Here is a 15,376-nt window from a genome sequence, read left to right on the forward strand (position 1 = left end):
ATCGTCATCTGAATGTATAATGAAAAAAATAGTAATACTCTAATTCTCGAAAAATTCACACAGTACAGAAATCTGTAAATATACACAAAAAAATACTGAAAATATAACAAATTGGCAATCATCACGTCGCAAAACGCGAACAACCATGTGTTCGCCATGAGATGAAGGCCAAAGATTGCAGATCTTCGTCGATACCAATTCTGTAGGGGAATCTAATTTACAAGGAAAAGTCATGGTAAGTTCACTTATTTTGTAATTTACGTATTTCATTCAGAAGATGTCCATCACTGTGAGAGAATAATGATATATTTCGACGTCACATGTGCCATTGTTGACGGCATGCGACACACATTGTGGACTGGATGTAGTCCCATTCGTATTAACTGGTGCTTGCAGGGTAGGCCTACTTGTTGGGCTGTCACTTGTTGTAGAGGATGCTCCAGAAGGTTTAGGTGGGTGGTTATCTAATGGATGATGGACCCCGCTGCATGCTGTGAATGTGATGCTGCCATGCTGTGCTGTAAAGTGTGAACAGCTGTGAAATTTATTCAATGGCTTCAGCTACTTTAATACTTGGAGTTTACAATGTTCTTGGACATGGACGTACATGTAGATGTAGAGACACAAGCAGTGCTTTTATGTAGACTAGACTTCCTCTAGTTAATATCATGGTCATTCAGTAAATAAGTTTCCTTTGACCCAAAATAATTGCATCTCAATCTGAGACACCTGACTTGAGTCTACAATTCAAGTTGTATAAGTAGCGTTAGGAGTTAAACCAATGTTAAACTGTACACGTACATTTTAACACAGTCTGGTCTTGCAAGTGTCTGAAAATCTTGATAGTTGATCGCTTAAGTTGAAATGCTGCTTGGCACACTGCACAAAGCAATCGGTACAGTACAGTACAAATTTGTTCAGCGCATGCAGGAAGGGTCGATCATTTGATCTGCATGTAGCGTGCGATGACAGCGGCTTTTTTCTATGGTGTCTTTGAAAACTAAATTTGCTTTTCGCTTTTCCTCAGTCTTGCTGTAGAGGCTGTACTATACCACGTGGTTAAGCACACGTTTGTGCATCCTCTGCAATAATATCTTTTCTTCTTTCCTTTTTCTTTCATTGTAAATGTAAGGTGCTCCTAACTCCTAACTTTCCCTTTTCTTCCTATTAATCTTTTTTTTTTTTTTTTGTGGGTTTCCTCTCATCTAACTTTTCTCAATTTCCTGTTCCAGTATTCAATCTCATTTATTTTGCGTATCACTCTGTTTTTTGTTTCCTTATGATTATCTTTCCCTTACATGCACCTTTCCTTTCTTTCCCTTCCAATATCTTTTTCTTATGTTTCCATCTGATGTATATTTTTATTTTCCTTCCTATTTATCTTTCCTTTCATCCACTGTATGATCCAGTTTTGATTTATATCTCATTCTATTATTCTATCTTTTCGTTTTTGTTTTCAATCTTTAATTCCTTTTTAGTCTACTCATTTATGATGCAAGTTTCTCTTCTTTCTTTCCTTCCGTTTATCTTTTTTTTTTTTTCATTTTATGTCTATTTTCTCTTTTATAAATCTTTTGTTTTATTTCTTCCAGGTTTATCTTTTGATCAATTTCCTTTTCCCTTCTTCCTATCCTTTTTCTTTATATTCTTTCACCCTTGTCTTATAATCACATTTTTGAATAATTTTTACAGTCTTATTTCATTCAGACACACACCCTTATCTATAAACACACACACTTTTCTGTTGTTTTTCAATAATCTTTATTTGATTTCTGTCATTTCACATTATGACAAAACATTCATCTTGAATGTATGCACACAATATACATTCAACAGTGATTGAACAACAACAACAACAACAACAACAACAACAACAACAACAACAAATCAATCCCTACCTCTGTAAAATTGCATTATAATTCTGGACACGATTTTCGTAATGAAATAATCAATGTCTTTCGCACCTTGTCCTTGCACCAGAATCACAATTCGTCCCACGAATCGCCATACACATTCTTACCGAGTGGACGACAAAGAAAAAAATCAGTAAAAGAGGCTCAAATTTTGTATTTTACGGTAAAATGTCTATCTTGAACATTTCGAATAGTTCACGCGATGAAAAAATCGACAACTTCTATTTTACGTGCTTTGTCTATGGGAGCGCGGGTGACGAGTTGCGGGCCCCTTCCTTAGCGCACAACTAATGCATCATTCGCGTTTGAGGACGATAGCTGCAAATTTCCGGCATCTATCAGTGAACTTGTGGACAACAATACAGAAAATATAAAGAAAATTCCATAAAAACTCACTTTTCTAGCATAATGAAAGAGCACTTGACTAACCGCTTTCAGAGTGCACGGGGGAATAATTGCTAACCTCAACATTTGTCAGTATCAAGTTGATGGAATGTGTCATTTTCATGAAAAATGAATTTTTGTGGAATTCCCTTTATATTTTCTTTATGTTGTTGTCCACAAATACGTCATAATCTCTAGTAGTCTCCTCATCCAGCGGTTCCAACACCAAAACTTTAAAATTTCATAACTTTTGCATCAATTGTCCGATTTTCCTCAAACTTTCACTGATGTGTTCTACTAATGTTGCTGCTTTCACTCAAGCCACATTGCTCTTTGGGTTTGGGTTCCCTTTAAGTTTTTATGGCGTGTTTCGATTATGGCTCATAACTTTTGATGTATATGTCTGTTTGTTACCAAACTTGGTTGGTAGATGTCCCTTGGGGAGTTGAAGGTCACCACAAGGTCAAAGGTCACAACTGGGTCAACAAACTTTTAGGGCCCAATGTTAAGTTTTTACGGCGCGTTTCAATTATGGCTCATTACTTTTGATCCATATGTCCATTTGTGACCAAACTTGGCTGGTAAATGTCCCTTGGGGAGTTGATGGTCACCACAAGGTCAAAGGTCACAGGCGGGGTCAATGAACTTCCAGGCTTTAGAAAAACAATTTCTTCTATGCGAATGGGCGAGACACATTTTGGCACTTGCCTTGTGTTTTGTTTTGTTTTTACTTCTGGTAGGGCATTACTGTACATAGTTTCCAGCCATGATTTCTTCCTCCACTTACTGTAAAACGAGGAATGTTTGCGTGCATTTTAATTTTGCAAATTTTGTGAGAGCCAAGATTAGCGAAATTAAAATGCACATGAAAGTTTGTGTCTACACTATATGGATTGAATGCTAGAGGCAACTGGCAAAAATTTCATGCTGCAAAAAAGGCTGTCGGCTCCAATTCCCAAAAAATTTCATGCTGCGAAAATATTGTGTTTTACAGTACTTCATTTTGATGCATACATTGTACATACAATGTAATTTAGAGAGCTCTAGCACTTGTTCGTTGGCTTTGTTGTTTGTTTTTAGCTACGATTGTCGAGAACTTACTTTTGTGGGCAGCATCGAACTGCTTGATTAACCTAATTTAGAACTCTCCTATGAAGGGACACCTAAATTAGCTACTGTTTGCTTTTGCACAATATATACACTTGTATGTACATGTATAAATTTACAAATTAAAAGAGTATTTCTCTAAAGCCATTATGCATTTTCTTTGCTCTCCTACTGTAGGCGATGCTGTCATTGTTTGAGCATGCATCAGGCTACGGCCTATTTTCCATCAAGGAATTTGAGGAGGTCTCCATGCTCCACAGCCAAGTTCAGGAATCTGTCACAGACTTTGCCAAGTTTGCCTCGCTCGTCAATCTCCAGGCCTTTTCGCCATTCAAGTCTGGTGTCAATGCTCTGGACAACATCAACAGCATCTCTGAAGGTTTGGGAAACATGGAACTCTCCCCATAATATTCAATAATGATAATAGTTGCATTTTTATGGCACTTTTTACAGGCTTTTCTAAGCGCACTGATGCAATTTATGAGAGAAAACTGGTAAACATGAAAACATAGGATAGTGCAAAACTAAAGTAACAGTAACAAAACAAGATGAAAACCAACAAATACATATATGTATTTTTCCACTATACATATGTGATACAATGATTAAGAACTAACTGTGTGGACCTCTCCCTCCCCCCACAAAAAATTACAAGTGTTTGAAAAGATGAATTTTGGGGAGGGTTTTAAATGATTGAATAGATGAGGCATTCTGAATATGAAGAGGAAGTTTCTTCCAAGGGACCGTGGCAATGGACGAGAAGGATTGGTCACCATAAAATTATTTCGGACGTGGGCAGTGAAGTAATTGGAGAGAGGAAGATAAATGGAGGGGTCTGGCAGAAGAGGAGGAATGGCAGCTTCATGAATTGATGTTTTCTCAAAATACAAAACTAATCAAAACAGAAAGAATCGGCTACAAGGAATTCGTAATGTTTGAGCATGCACAGAGTCAATTTGTATGTGACCTATGATCGTTTGGTATATTTATGTAGGTAACATGGTACTACGGAAACATCTTTTTATGTGTCACGGGGTTTATTGCTTGTATTTATACAGGAACATTCAAATAATTATGATACTGCTTCATTCTCTGAAAGAGAATTCAGTGGAATGTTCCTCACATGTGCTGTACAGTATGCTTCATTAGTATTTATCAGAGTTTGTGCTCTACAGTCACAAGCCAATGAATTCAGGTAGCATATTGTTTGTCTAATGTCACCTGGACTGGACTTTGTGTCTGGTCACAGACACGTATCAGTGTATTCTTGTCAAGTCTGCGAAACCCTGTCTGTACTCCTCAACAGCGACCTTGGGGCATTTAATACTGTCAGTGCTTTCCTTGCCTCAAACAGGTGTCATGACGGAGGACCTCAAGCTGTTTCTCGACACCAACCTGCCAGAGAGCTCAAAGAAGAGGAAGAAGATCACGTTGGGTGTTAACGATGCAAAGATCGGAGCAGCCATACAGGAGGAACTGGGGGTCCCATGCCAGACGGGGGGAACCTTCTCAGAAATAGCCAGAGGTGGGCTGTAGAGAACTTGTCAGTGAACATATACCTTCTAAGTTTCCTGACTAAGGAACTCTCCTCATTGTAGAAATTGTCAGTTCACATAATCCTCTAAGTTTCCTGAATAAGGCACTCTCCGTATTCTAGAGATTGTCAGTGCAAGGGCCTGTTTCATAAAACTGTTTGTAAAGTTACGAAGGACTTAGGAACGAATGGTGATCACTTCTGATGTGCTATACTTGTCAGAATTTCAATAATTCAGCACAAGAACTGATCACCAGTTGTTCATAAGTCCTTTGTAACTTTAAGAACAGCTTTATGAAACACTCCCAGATCTATCACAAAGTCTCTTATACTGTATAAGCTGTTATTTTCGCGTACAGATATTTTCATGAATTAGAAGGTGACAGACATTTTCGCGAGATGTTGATTTCGCGAATTGACACCAACGCTATCTTGCATGTATTGTTACTCTAGTGTATGGCGACATTTTCGCGTGTTGTTAACTTCGCGATCCAATTGTGATTCGCGAAATTCGCGAAAATTAAACCCTGCGTAAATAACCACTTATACAGTATGTGGCACTCTTGTGGGTATCAAAGAAAATTAAACCTCAGGGTGCATTGTAAGAGTAAACAGCAGACCAACAGAATCACAGCTGCAAGCTCCTGATGGATAAGGTCAATACAGTGCAATGCTGAACAGGGGACTGTTCACAGGTTAAATGGGAGGATAAAATTTGATTCAATTACTATTTCAGGAAATATTACAAAGGATTTTATAACTTAATGTAACCATGGCCGCCTTCATCTGAAATTAATGTAAGATTTTTTTTTAAATTTTTTTTTTAAATTTCAGGATTGAGGTATCACTTCCATCGACTCGTGAAGGGACTGACCGCCCAGTCAGAAGCCAAGGCTCAGCTGGGTCTAGGTCACAGCTACTCCAGGGCAAAGGTCAAGTTCAATGTCAATCGGGCAGACAACATGATCATTCAGTCCATCTGCCTTCTGGACCAGCTGGACAAGGACATTAACACATTCTCCATGCGGATAAAGTTAGTATGCCTGGGTTGGCAGTAACAGCGCAAAAGCATTTCATCATAGTTCACCCTATCCAGGCCGGGCTTTTTTGGGTGTTCTGTGGCCGAGGGGGGGTTGACTCAACCCCCCCCCCCCCCCCCCCCGAGATCTCGGCCGTCGATCGCGCGATCACCATGAAAATTGGCGCATGCATTACCTGTGGCGTAATCTACCACACTTTACAAAAAGAAATTTTCATTATACTAATTAATTATGCTAATATATGCATAAAAATCATACATTTTGCTCTAAATCAGAGAGTAAAACTCCTAGAATCCTAATTTTTGGTGATAACATTCTTTGTAGCATTCTTAACAATGTACTTGAAAAAAAAAATCTGGTTTGAAACTTAATTTCTTATGTATTTTATTGTTTTATGAATTTCTTGTGTATTTCTTTGTTTTTTTTGACCTTTTGTTTTATCATTTTTTTCCCACAAAATTTATAACAGAACCTTTTTCAAGCATAATTATGCTAAAATTAATTGAATTCAGCTAATGAAAGTGAAAATAATTATATCTTCATGAACAAGGTGAGAAAACTCCATTTGCATAGACTTTATACACAAAATCATGTTTTTGAGCCATTTTCGGTCTGACAGGCGTGTATAAAAGGTCGTGTAGCATTGCAACGGTATGCGCGATTTTCGCGGAAATGGTGTCAAAAGATGCGCGACACTTGAAAGTAAAAGGTCAGCGAACGGCGCGGTCAAAAAAATTTTCGCGCGGCGGAATAGTCACGAAAAATGTCGAGGGGGGGGGGTTGATTCAACCCCCCCCCCCCCCCCCGGCATTTTTAGGGTTAAAATTTACCTGTAGGGCCACTTGCCTCAACAGGCTGAAGTAGAAACCAAGTGGGTAAACAAATATTATATACCTCCATGAAAATCTTTCATTGTACACTTTGGGTATGCCTACAACAAAGTGGTCAATTTCATGTCACAAATATATAACTTAATTTCTTCGCTGTTTCATGTAAGAGGCATCATAGCAACATGCTGTACAAGCTGTTATTTTTGCATACAGATATTTTCGGGAATGAGGAGGTCGCAGACATTTTCTCAAGACGTTTTCGCGAATTGACACTAAGGCTATTGTAAGTGCACTATTACCCTAGCATATGGCAACATTTTTGCGTGTTGTTAAATTTGTGGTCCGACAGTGATTTGCAAATTCACAAAAATTAAACCCTCGTGAAAATAACAGCTTATGTACAGTAGTCTGAATTGTAAGTGTATGGTGCCCTTCTCAAAGCATGATAAGGAGTCACAGCTGTCACACGATTTCTCAAATTAATAAATGTTTCCACTGTACTTTATCCTTTCAAATGACTGCACTCATAAAAGGGTGAGAGATACATACATGTTGTTAAACAAAACCAAAACTGAAAGAAAACTTCTCAGGGGATCAATTTTTTTCGTTATAACAACATTGCACTGCGAAAGAGAGAAAGTCCAGTGCTGTGTAGAAGAAATAAGGAAATTTCTTGTTTATTTCTCACAGTCTCTCTTTCATTCAGTGTTGTTCCCAGCTGTGTTCAGCCATTGTTGACTGAAAAGCAAGCCAAATTAATTCTGAACCATGTTTGCTGTTTGATGTGCACGAGCCATTGTTTGTTGTGGAATCAGTCCTCCTTTCTTGGCATCTCCAAACTCTCCCGCCATGTTTGTGAGATGAATGCAACCCAGGAGGTAGATCAAAGTGATGAAACCTTCGGTGCCAGAATTCTTTCTCTATTCTGGGTCCATCCTCTAGCATCATGACAATCATATCTGAGATAAATAGAAAGGAATATTGCTAATGATATGACGTTGATGGTGATAGCAAAAGTAATGTCTTCAGTTTCAGAGTTTTGTTTAGATGTTTGATGCTTTGATGAAATTTATATTGAGTGATGTTTTGAATGTGGGGTTTCCTTCTCGATTGCACTCTTTAATGCACTAGTTGTATCTTGATTTAGTATGGTATGTTTCGATCAAGTTGCTTTAACTTTGTATTTATTCACGATTTATGGTGTCACTCTGGTTTCTTTTTGCCCCAGAAATCAGAAATTAACTGAATGATGGCTTTGGGCTAATATTTGTGCCAAAACAATTAAAACTAATGAAAGAATGTGAGATGCACAAAAATCATGTTCTGCCAAAGAAAAAAGCAGTAATTTCAGTAATTTTCATGTGAGAGAAAATTTGCCGACCAGTGTGTGAAATAGTGCCACTTAGCCAGTGTGAGTGAGAGAAGGAAATTGAAATGTGTGTCTTTTTTTCCCCCCCAATCTTGTCTCTAGGGAATGGTACTCTTACCACTTCCCCGAGCTGGTCAAGATCGTCCCGGACAATGCCCTCTATGCCAAGGTGGCCCACTTCATCCAGAACCGCAAGGAGCTGAGTGAAGACTCCCTGGAGGGGCTGGAGGAGCTTGTGATGGACAGCGCAAAGGCTCAGGCCATTCTGGACGCTGCTCGGTCATCCATGGGTTAGTACCCAGTCGGTTTAATCCCATAATACGCGGGGTCGTAATTGGCACAGGAGACCCTTCATAGAGCTGTCTTGGTATCACTGGTGATGAAAGAGAGATGCAGATGATAATGAGAGGTTGATTTGGAATGTCATGAAGTGTTCCTCACTTCATAATCCCCACCCCCAACAGTTCAGCGCATATACCATACACACCATATATTTGGCAGTGTGAAGTAGGACTTTCTGACAATGTCACGAGTGGTTGAATTGACGATCTCGTCAGGAGTACAGAAATGACCAGAGAAATGAAAGCATGCATGTTGTATTCATGTAGGGATGAAAGCTGTTATTGTTCAATTCACGATCAGCACCAGACTTGCAGAATCTGTTATAATAAAAACCCTGCAAAAGATATGGAGTGTACGGTAAATGATCCTCCTTTCTTGGCATCTCCAAACTCTCCCACCATGTTTGTGAGATGAATGCAACCCAGGAGGTAGATCAAAGTGATGAAACCTTCGGTGCCAGAATTCTTTCTCTATTCTGGGTCCATCCTCTAGCGTCATGACAAGATATTTATTGTCTTTTTGTAGGGTTATTTTCAGCAGATATCCCTAAGGTAAAAATACTACATAGTACCCTTCATAAGTCCCCTTTCAACACATTACATTTCTTTTTTTCTTTTTTCTTTTTTTCAATGAATCTCAAATGTAGTGTGAAATGAAATCAGCAAATATAACTTCATGACTCCAGCAGAGTTAGCACATCTCCATTGTGGAGAGACTTCTCCCAGCATTACCTTTCCTTGTGATGTTTTTTGCATGCATGCCCAGAGTTGAACTGTCCTTTTCCACAAGCCTTGCCCAGATTTTGATAGCAAACTTTTTCCAGGGATGCCAGTTTTCAGGCAAAAGCCTGAATTCAGGCATTTGGTAGTATCAAAGTTCTGGCTCTTTCATGTATCAAACCCTCTTTTTCATTCTAGGTGGCATCCCTGTTTTTCATTGTGGCCCTTCCACATGTTAAAATACAACAGATGATTGAATTTCAGCAACAATGAAATTCTTGCATGTGCAAATGATGAGATCTTCCCTCGGAGGATTGTGCCGTAAAGACTACAGTAAACCCTTTGGAGCTAAAGAGGAGCTTGATGGAGCAAAATCCCTATCTTGTGGTCTATGAAGTGAATTTGTAATCGTCTAGCTACTATCGTGTTTGTCTATTTCTCTGTTTGTGTGCATGTATCCCATCCAGGAATGGACATTTCTCCCATCGACCTCATCAACATTGAGAGATTTGCCACCCGTGTCATTGCCCTCTCTGACTATCGCAAGAGCCTCCACACGTACCTCACCGACAAGATGCATGCCGTGGCACCGAATCTCTCAGCCCTGATTGGCGAACAGGTAAGCTAGCATTTTTTCTCGCCCAACGTCCCTTTCGGAAAAATTTTACCAATATGTATCCCATCATGTAAGTAACTCTCGGTGATCCAATAGAAAGATTTCTTCTCGTTATTACTGATAGAGTTACTCGTACCAGCTTACCTTTCGGAGCAAACAATAAAGTTGGATAAAAATCACAAGCTCAAAAACACAATTCTTAATGTCACCAGCAAGTGTAGCAGCACTGGAGAGCTTCTCACACTGGAGTCTCCTGATGACCCACTGCCAAATTCTTGATAATACGAGTTGGGTTTGAAGAGAGTAACCTTTGCTTCAACATCCATTGCTGTTACATTGGTACTTCAATTGGAGTTGATCAGATACCAATTTCAAACTTGAAAATTTCAACAAGTACAATCAGAGAGCCTGATAAAACTTGCCTATTTGGAAGAGGTGCCAGCATTTGAACAAGCAAGTGTGTAAGTTTAGATTAGGGCAGTGCAATATTTTAATATCGCTATATTGCAAACAGCAGTGGAATAGTAGCACAAATCAAACTTCCAGATGATTTTTACGTTTATTGCAATCATTAAATTCAAAGCCATGGTCTCAAGATTGTATGTTGAGTAAATGGACTGCTTATGTGCTGGTGTTGCAAGGATTTATTTCTGTATATACATTGCAGTCATGAGCAACTGAATATTGAGATATTACGGGATGAGTAGGGGATATCATTTTACGGATGCTGTCACTTAACCCTTTACTGGTATGTACTTTCAGTTCCGATTGGCACAGAAAACCCCAGTGTTGTACACACCGTCCATTGTCGCTGGCATAGGAAGGGTTAGAAAATATCCCCGCAATTTCCCACCGCTATTTGTTCATTGGTGCTTGTGACTTTGCTTCAAAGAGCCGTATGGCGAGATGATTTCGAGCGATGAGTTTGTTACATGTTGGGCATGATATTACGTGAAGAGCTCTGCAGCAGCAGGTTCTCATCTCTCTTCCATTTCTTGCCGTCCCTTTTCAGGTCGGTGCCCGCCTCATCTCCCACGCTGGCAGTCTCACCAACCTTGCCAAGTACCCCGCATCAACGGTGCAGATCCTCGGTGCCGAGAAGGCTCTCTTCAGGTGCGTAGCAATTTAGCAGGATATCATATCACTGCAAAATCTGCGTCTGTGTGTTCAAAATTTCAAGATTATTTCATAAGCATGTTTGCTGTTTGATGTGCATGAACCATTGTTTGTTGCGAAATCAATCCTCCTTTCTTGGCATCTCCAAACTCTACCTCCATGTTTGTGAGATGAATGCAACCCAGGAGGAAGATCAAAGTGATGAAACCTTCGGTGCCAGAATTCTGTATTCTGGGTCCATCCTCTAGCATCATGACAATAATTCCCTCCCCCAAAAAAACAAACAAACAAACAACAACAACAACAACAACAACAAAACAAAAACAAAAACAAAACAAAACAAAAATAGAAGCATTGATAATGAGGTCTATGGTGAAAGCAAAATTTCGGTCAGATTTTAACCACTTTTCTCTTTTGGCTACTATTACTGCTACTACTAGTACTTTTACTCTTTTTTTTTTTTTTTTTTTTTTTTTTTGGTTACTATTACTGCCACTATTAGTACTTTTTCTCTTTCTGTTACTATTGCTACTAGTACCTTCTACTACTACTATTTCTACTACTTCTACTGCTACTGCTGCTGCTACTTCTTGTACTATTACAACAAAGAAAAGTAGAAGTAAAGAAGAATTTTCATTCTGCTGATTACAAGACTAATTGCATGATGATGTAAACAATATTGACTGCATTGAAAGAAATGACTAAATCAGAGACCCCTTTGTACACAGCCATTAAAGTCTGTTAACAATGTTTATGTTTGCTCATGAAATCATTAAAGCTGTGTCTGTGCTTTCAGCACCAGTCAATCTGATAAAGGGTATTCCTTTGTAGAATATGTCAAGTAATTGTTTGCAATGACTTTGTGGGAAATGTAGCCATGTCCAAGTCCATGCAACTTTCTTGTCACTGTTTTTATTTGGCAAATGTCTCATCTTCCAGGGCCCTGAAGACGAGAGGAAACACCCCAAAATACGGCCTCATCTTCCACTCCACGTTCATTGGTCGGGCGGGTCAGAAGAACAAGGGCCGCATCTCTCGTTACCTCGCCAACAAGTGCTCGATGGCATCGAGAATCGACTGTTTTTCAGGTGAGTTCAGTGATTCCCTCCTAGCTGTGGATACAAACCATTTGCTGTAGTGACACACAAGAGTGCTATCTGTTTTTATATTTATCAATTTCCTCTCCTGAATTTTCCTTGTAACTTGTCTGTGTAGAGAGCATTCCTATATTCAGAGTGTATTTTTGTGATTGCTTGTACCAATCCCAATTATTCATGTGCTCTTATTACCTCTGCCAAGGAAGTTATGTTTTTGCTGCCATTGGTTTGTAAGTTTGTTTGTCTGAGTGCAAAATAACTCAAAAAGTTGTAGACAGATTTTAATGAAACTTGCAGGAAAATTGATAATGACACAGTGAACAGATTATTACATTTTGGTAGTGATCCAGGAATTTTTAATGATTTTTTGAAGGATTTGTTATCTCTTGTGATCACACTGAACTTGGGAGATAGAGCTGTGTGTATTAGATGTGATTCTAATTGTGCAGAAGTCAACCTGCAGTACAAAAGAAGTTGTCATACTTACCCCCTTTTCAATGGATTCATCTAACGCATGGTTGACAAAGTTTAGCCCCCACAGCACCTGGGACCCCAATACTGGAGACCCCAATACTGGAGATTTGTTTTTACCCATCGTACCCACCAGTGGCATCCACACATTATCCATTGTTATTATTTTTGAATACGTATATGAAGAGTTATCTCTAAAGTGTCATATACAGCCAAAAGCATCATTATAAAGTAAACTTGTTGTCTATCATGCTAAATTAGCAGGTGATAAGGTATTGAGGAATTATGGCCTGTACTCCATCAGCCTTGACTGCGCAATAAATTATTTCATTCTTCTTTGTAAAATTCCAGGCAAGAGCACAAAAAAAAAACACACAAAAAAACTGATCAAATATGTATAGAGTCCCTGTTTGCGACAGGATGTCTATTTGTAGCAGGGGCCGTTTCATTAATTGATGAAAAGGTCTAATCAGGTGTGAGAGTACGCTTTCTTCCCATTAACTTTACACGTAACTCCTGCTTCTGTTCTAAAGTGGGACTAAGCATACTTTATGCTCTTTAGCTGTTTTATCAATGAATGAAATTGCTCCTATTGCAAACAGGGATAATTACTCTAGTAGGTCTTTTCTGCAGACAATATTAAGGGATAGTAGTGATGTAGGTGATACCTATACAAGACTAATCATTGGTAATGCCGGTGACCTTGTTCCAGAAATCCCTAACTCGGTGTTTGGTGAGAAGCTGAAAGATCAGGTTGAAGAGAGACTCTCCTTCTATGAGACAGGAACGGCGCCCCGTAAGAACGTAGATGTCATGCATGAAGCCTTGCAGCAGGTGAGATGACTAAGAGTTGCAAAGAGTAGTAAAGAGTTGAGTTGTAAACAATGTGCAGTACAAGAAGATTTGGACTTTTTAAATCGAATGATGAATCTCACAAGTTTGCTGTGATAATGCAATTTTGTGTGCTTCAATTGAACTGTGGTGTAATACCATTGTATAACAGGGAGCTTTAGATCCACGATGTGAATGCTACAACGACACTAATCGGGCAAAAGATAATGTTCTGCGCATGCACGAGACAGTTGATTCTATTGTCCAACCCGGGAGGCTGCGTCGTCTTAGCTCACCTTGCAGATCTAAAGCTCGCTATTATTGACATCTGAGAAATCTCCAAACTTCTCCTAAAGAGAATTATCTCAGACAGTAGAAGGCAAATATGTGTTTATCGATCCAGCCTCAATGCCACACAGATGAAAGAAAACTACTGTGTTGAAATGCAAAATACTTGTAATGGGGACTGTATGAATATGCTTGCGATGCAGAATTGCCACACATCCATGGCATTGCCATTCTTGCAGTCTTTCATCAATCTGCTCAGAGATGCAAGTCAGGGTTAGAATGACAGAAACATCTGTCTCAGGCTCTAACCAAATCTAGTAACTGTAACTCTGACTTTCGATATTGCAACTTTGATGAATTTGCATTGCTGTTACTCATTTGCACACCAGGACAGTTTTGTTAACCTATTTCTGAACACTCCTTTCTTCTTCACCATCTGATGCAGGCCAAAGAGGTGGAGGCAGAGCAACTGCGCAAGAAAAAGAAGAAGGAGAAGAAGAAAAAGAGGAAGGCATCCGAGATGGAGGAACCACCTCAAGAGGAAGCTGCCGACATCGCGGGAGAGCTAACAGGCGATGGAAGCGCCGAGGGAGAACCAAAGAAGAAGAAGAAGAAGAAGAAGTCACTCTCGGCGGAGCCCACAGGTGATGCGGACGTACAGGGGGAGGAGGAGACGGTTGCCATGGAGACAGAGACACCAAAGAAGAAAAAGAAAAAGAAGATGCAGGCAGCTGTTGAGCAGCAGGCAGAGGATGAAGAGAAAGAGCAGGAAGAAGAGGTAGTGGCGGAGGAGACACCAAAGAAGAAGAAGAAAAAGAAGAAGAGTTTGGGCGGGGAGGGGGTGAATGATGATGAGAATCAGGAGGCAGCAGAGGTAGTCATCAAGAAGAAGAAAAAGAAGAAGAGTCTTCCGGAGTAGCCACCTAGTTTAAAGAATATTTTCCGCCTTGAGCCTCATTTTAGATATCATGAAGGTTTTTACCAGTGTTAGTCATCTCAACTGACTTCTCTGGGAGAACTATTGTAAATATCTCTCCTGTGGTAAAGAGAGACTTGTTTTTATTCTACTGCAGAAAAGTGATATTACTGTACTGTCTGCAGGAGGTAATCTAACTCTGAAGCTGTCCAGTTATGCATCTTTCATTTGTATGTAATGTTTGAATGACGGACAAGTGGAATGGAGTTGTGTTCACACTCGGACTGATGATCCCCCAGTGGAAACCTGATCTATTTAACCCTCACTGTACCAGGGTCTTTTGACAGTGTGTACAATGCTGTGTGGTTTTCTGTGCCAATTTGTACACACAGCACACAAAGGGTTACCCCTTCTGATGATACAAGGAGAGCTGGGCCCTGTTTCATAAAGCTGTTCTTAAAGTTACAAACAACTTACGAGCGACTGGTGATCAGTTCTGATGTGCTATACTTATCAGAATTTCAATAATTCAACACAGGAACTGATCACCAGTCGCTCGTAAGTTGATCGTAACTTTAAGAACAGCTCTATGAAATGGGCCCAGGACTGTGCCATGTAAGCATATTTTTCCGAAGGCATGTTTCACAGACAAGGATTTGTAGTGTACATGTCTTGTATTATTCTCTTTTTCTTTTTTTTTCTCCTCAGCTTGTACATAAATCAGAGTACTTTTTGACATTTTGTGATTGCTTGTAAAAATCATTGTTACTGTAAGAACAGAGAGGAAATCATGATCGTAGGCC

General features: G+C 39.5%; 1 protein-coding gene and 3 non-coding genes across 4 annotated transcripts; all 4 read left to right on the forward strand.

Moving 5' to 3' along the window:
- Positions 1–130: 130 nt before the first annotated feature.
- LOC140241598 (nucleolar protein 56-like) lies at positions 131–15,004 on the forward strand. Its single transcript, XM_072321333.1, has 10 exons — positions 131–235; positions 3,582–3,783; positions 4,759–4,929; positions 5,773–5,971; positions 8,280–8,467; positions 9,706–9,857; positions 10,867–10,967; positions 11,910–12,058; positions 13,251–13,372; positions 14,103–15,004. Exons 1-10 carry the CDS (start codon positions 233–235, stop codon positions 14,574–14,576), a joined length of 1,761 nt encoding a protein of 586 aa, XP_072177434.1. The 5' UTR covers positions 131–232; the 3' UTR covers positions 14,577–15,004.
- LOC140242192 (small nucleolar RNA SNORA57) lies at positions 7,625–7,763 on the forward strand. Its single transcript, XR_011902133.1, has one exon. It is a non-coding gene; the product is annotated as a small nucleolar RNA SNORA57 (small nucleolar RNA).
- Positions 8,886–9,024, forward strand: LOC140242193 (small nucleolar RNA SNORA57). The gene has a single exon (XR_011902134.1). It is a non-coding gene; the product is annotated as a small nucleolar RNA SNORA57 (small nucleolar RNA).
- LOC140242195 (small nucleolar RNA SNORA57) lies at positions 11,097–11,231 on the forward strand. The gene has a single exon (XR_011902135.1). It is a non-coding gene; the product is annotated as a small nucleolar RNA SNORA57 (small nucleolar RNA).
- Positions 15,005–15,376: the final 372 nt, after the last annotated feature.

This window comes from Diadema setosum, chromosome 18 (genome assembly GCF_964275005.1).
Source record: "Diadema setosum chromosome 18, eeDiaSeto1, whole genome shotgun sequence".
Classification (NCBI taxonomy): Eukaryota; Metazoa; Echinodermata; class Echinoidea; order Diadematoida; family Diadematidae; genus Diadema; species Diadema setosum.

Bases quoted from the DNA above. Each gene is read 5' to 3' on its own strand.
- LOC140241598 (XM_072321333.1), top strand. The intron at 4,930-5,772 runs GTGGGCTGTAGA...TTTAAATTTCAG, and splicing joins CTTCTCAGAAATAGCCAGAG to GATTGAGGTATCACTTCCAT. The intron at 8,468-9,705 runs GTTAGTACCCAG...TATCCCATCCAG, and splicing joins CGCTGCTCGGTCATCCATGG to GAATGGACATTTCTCCCATC.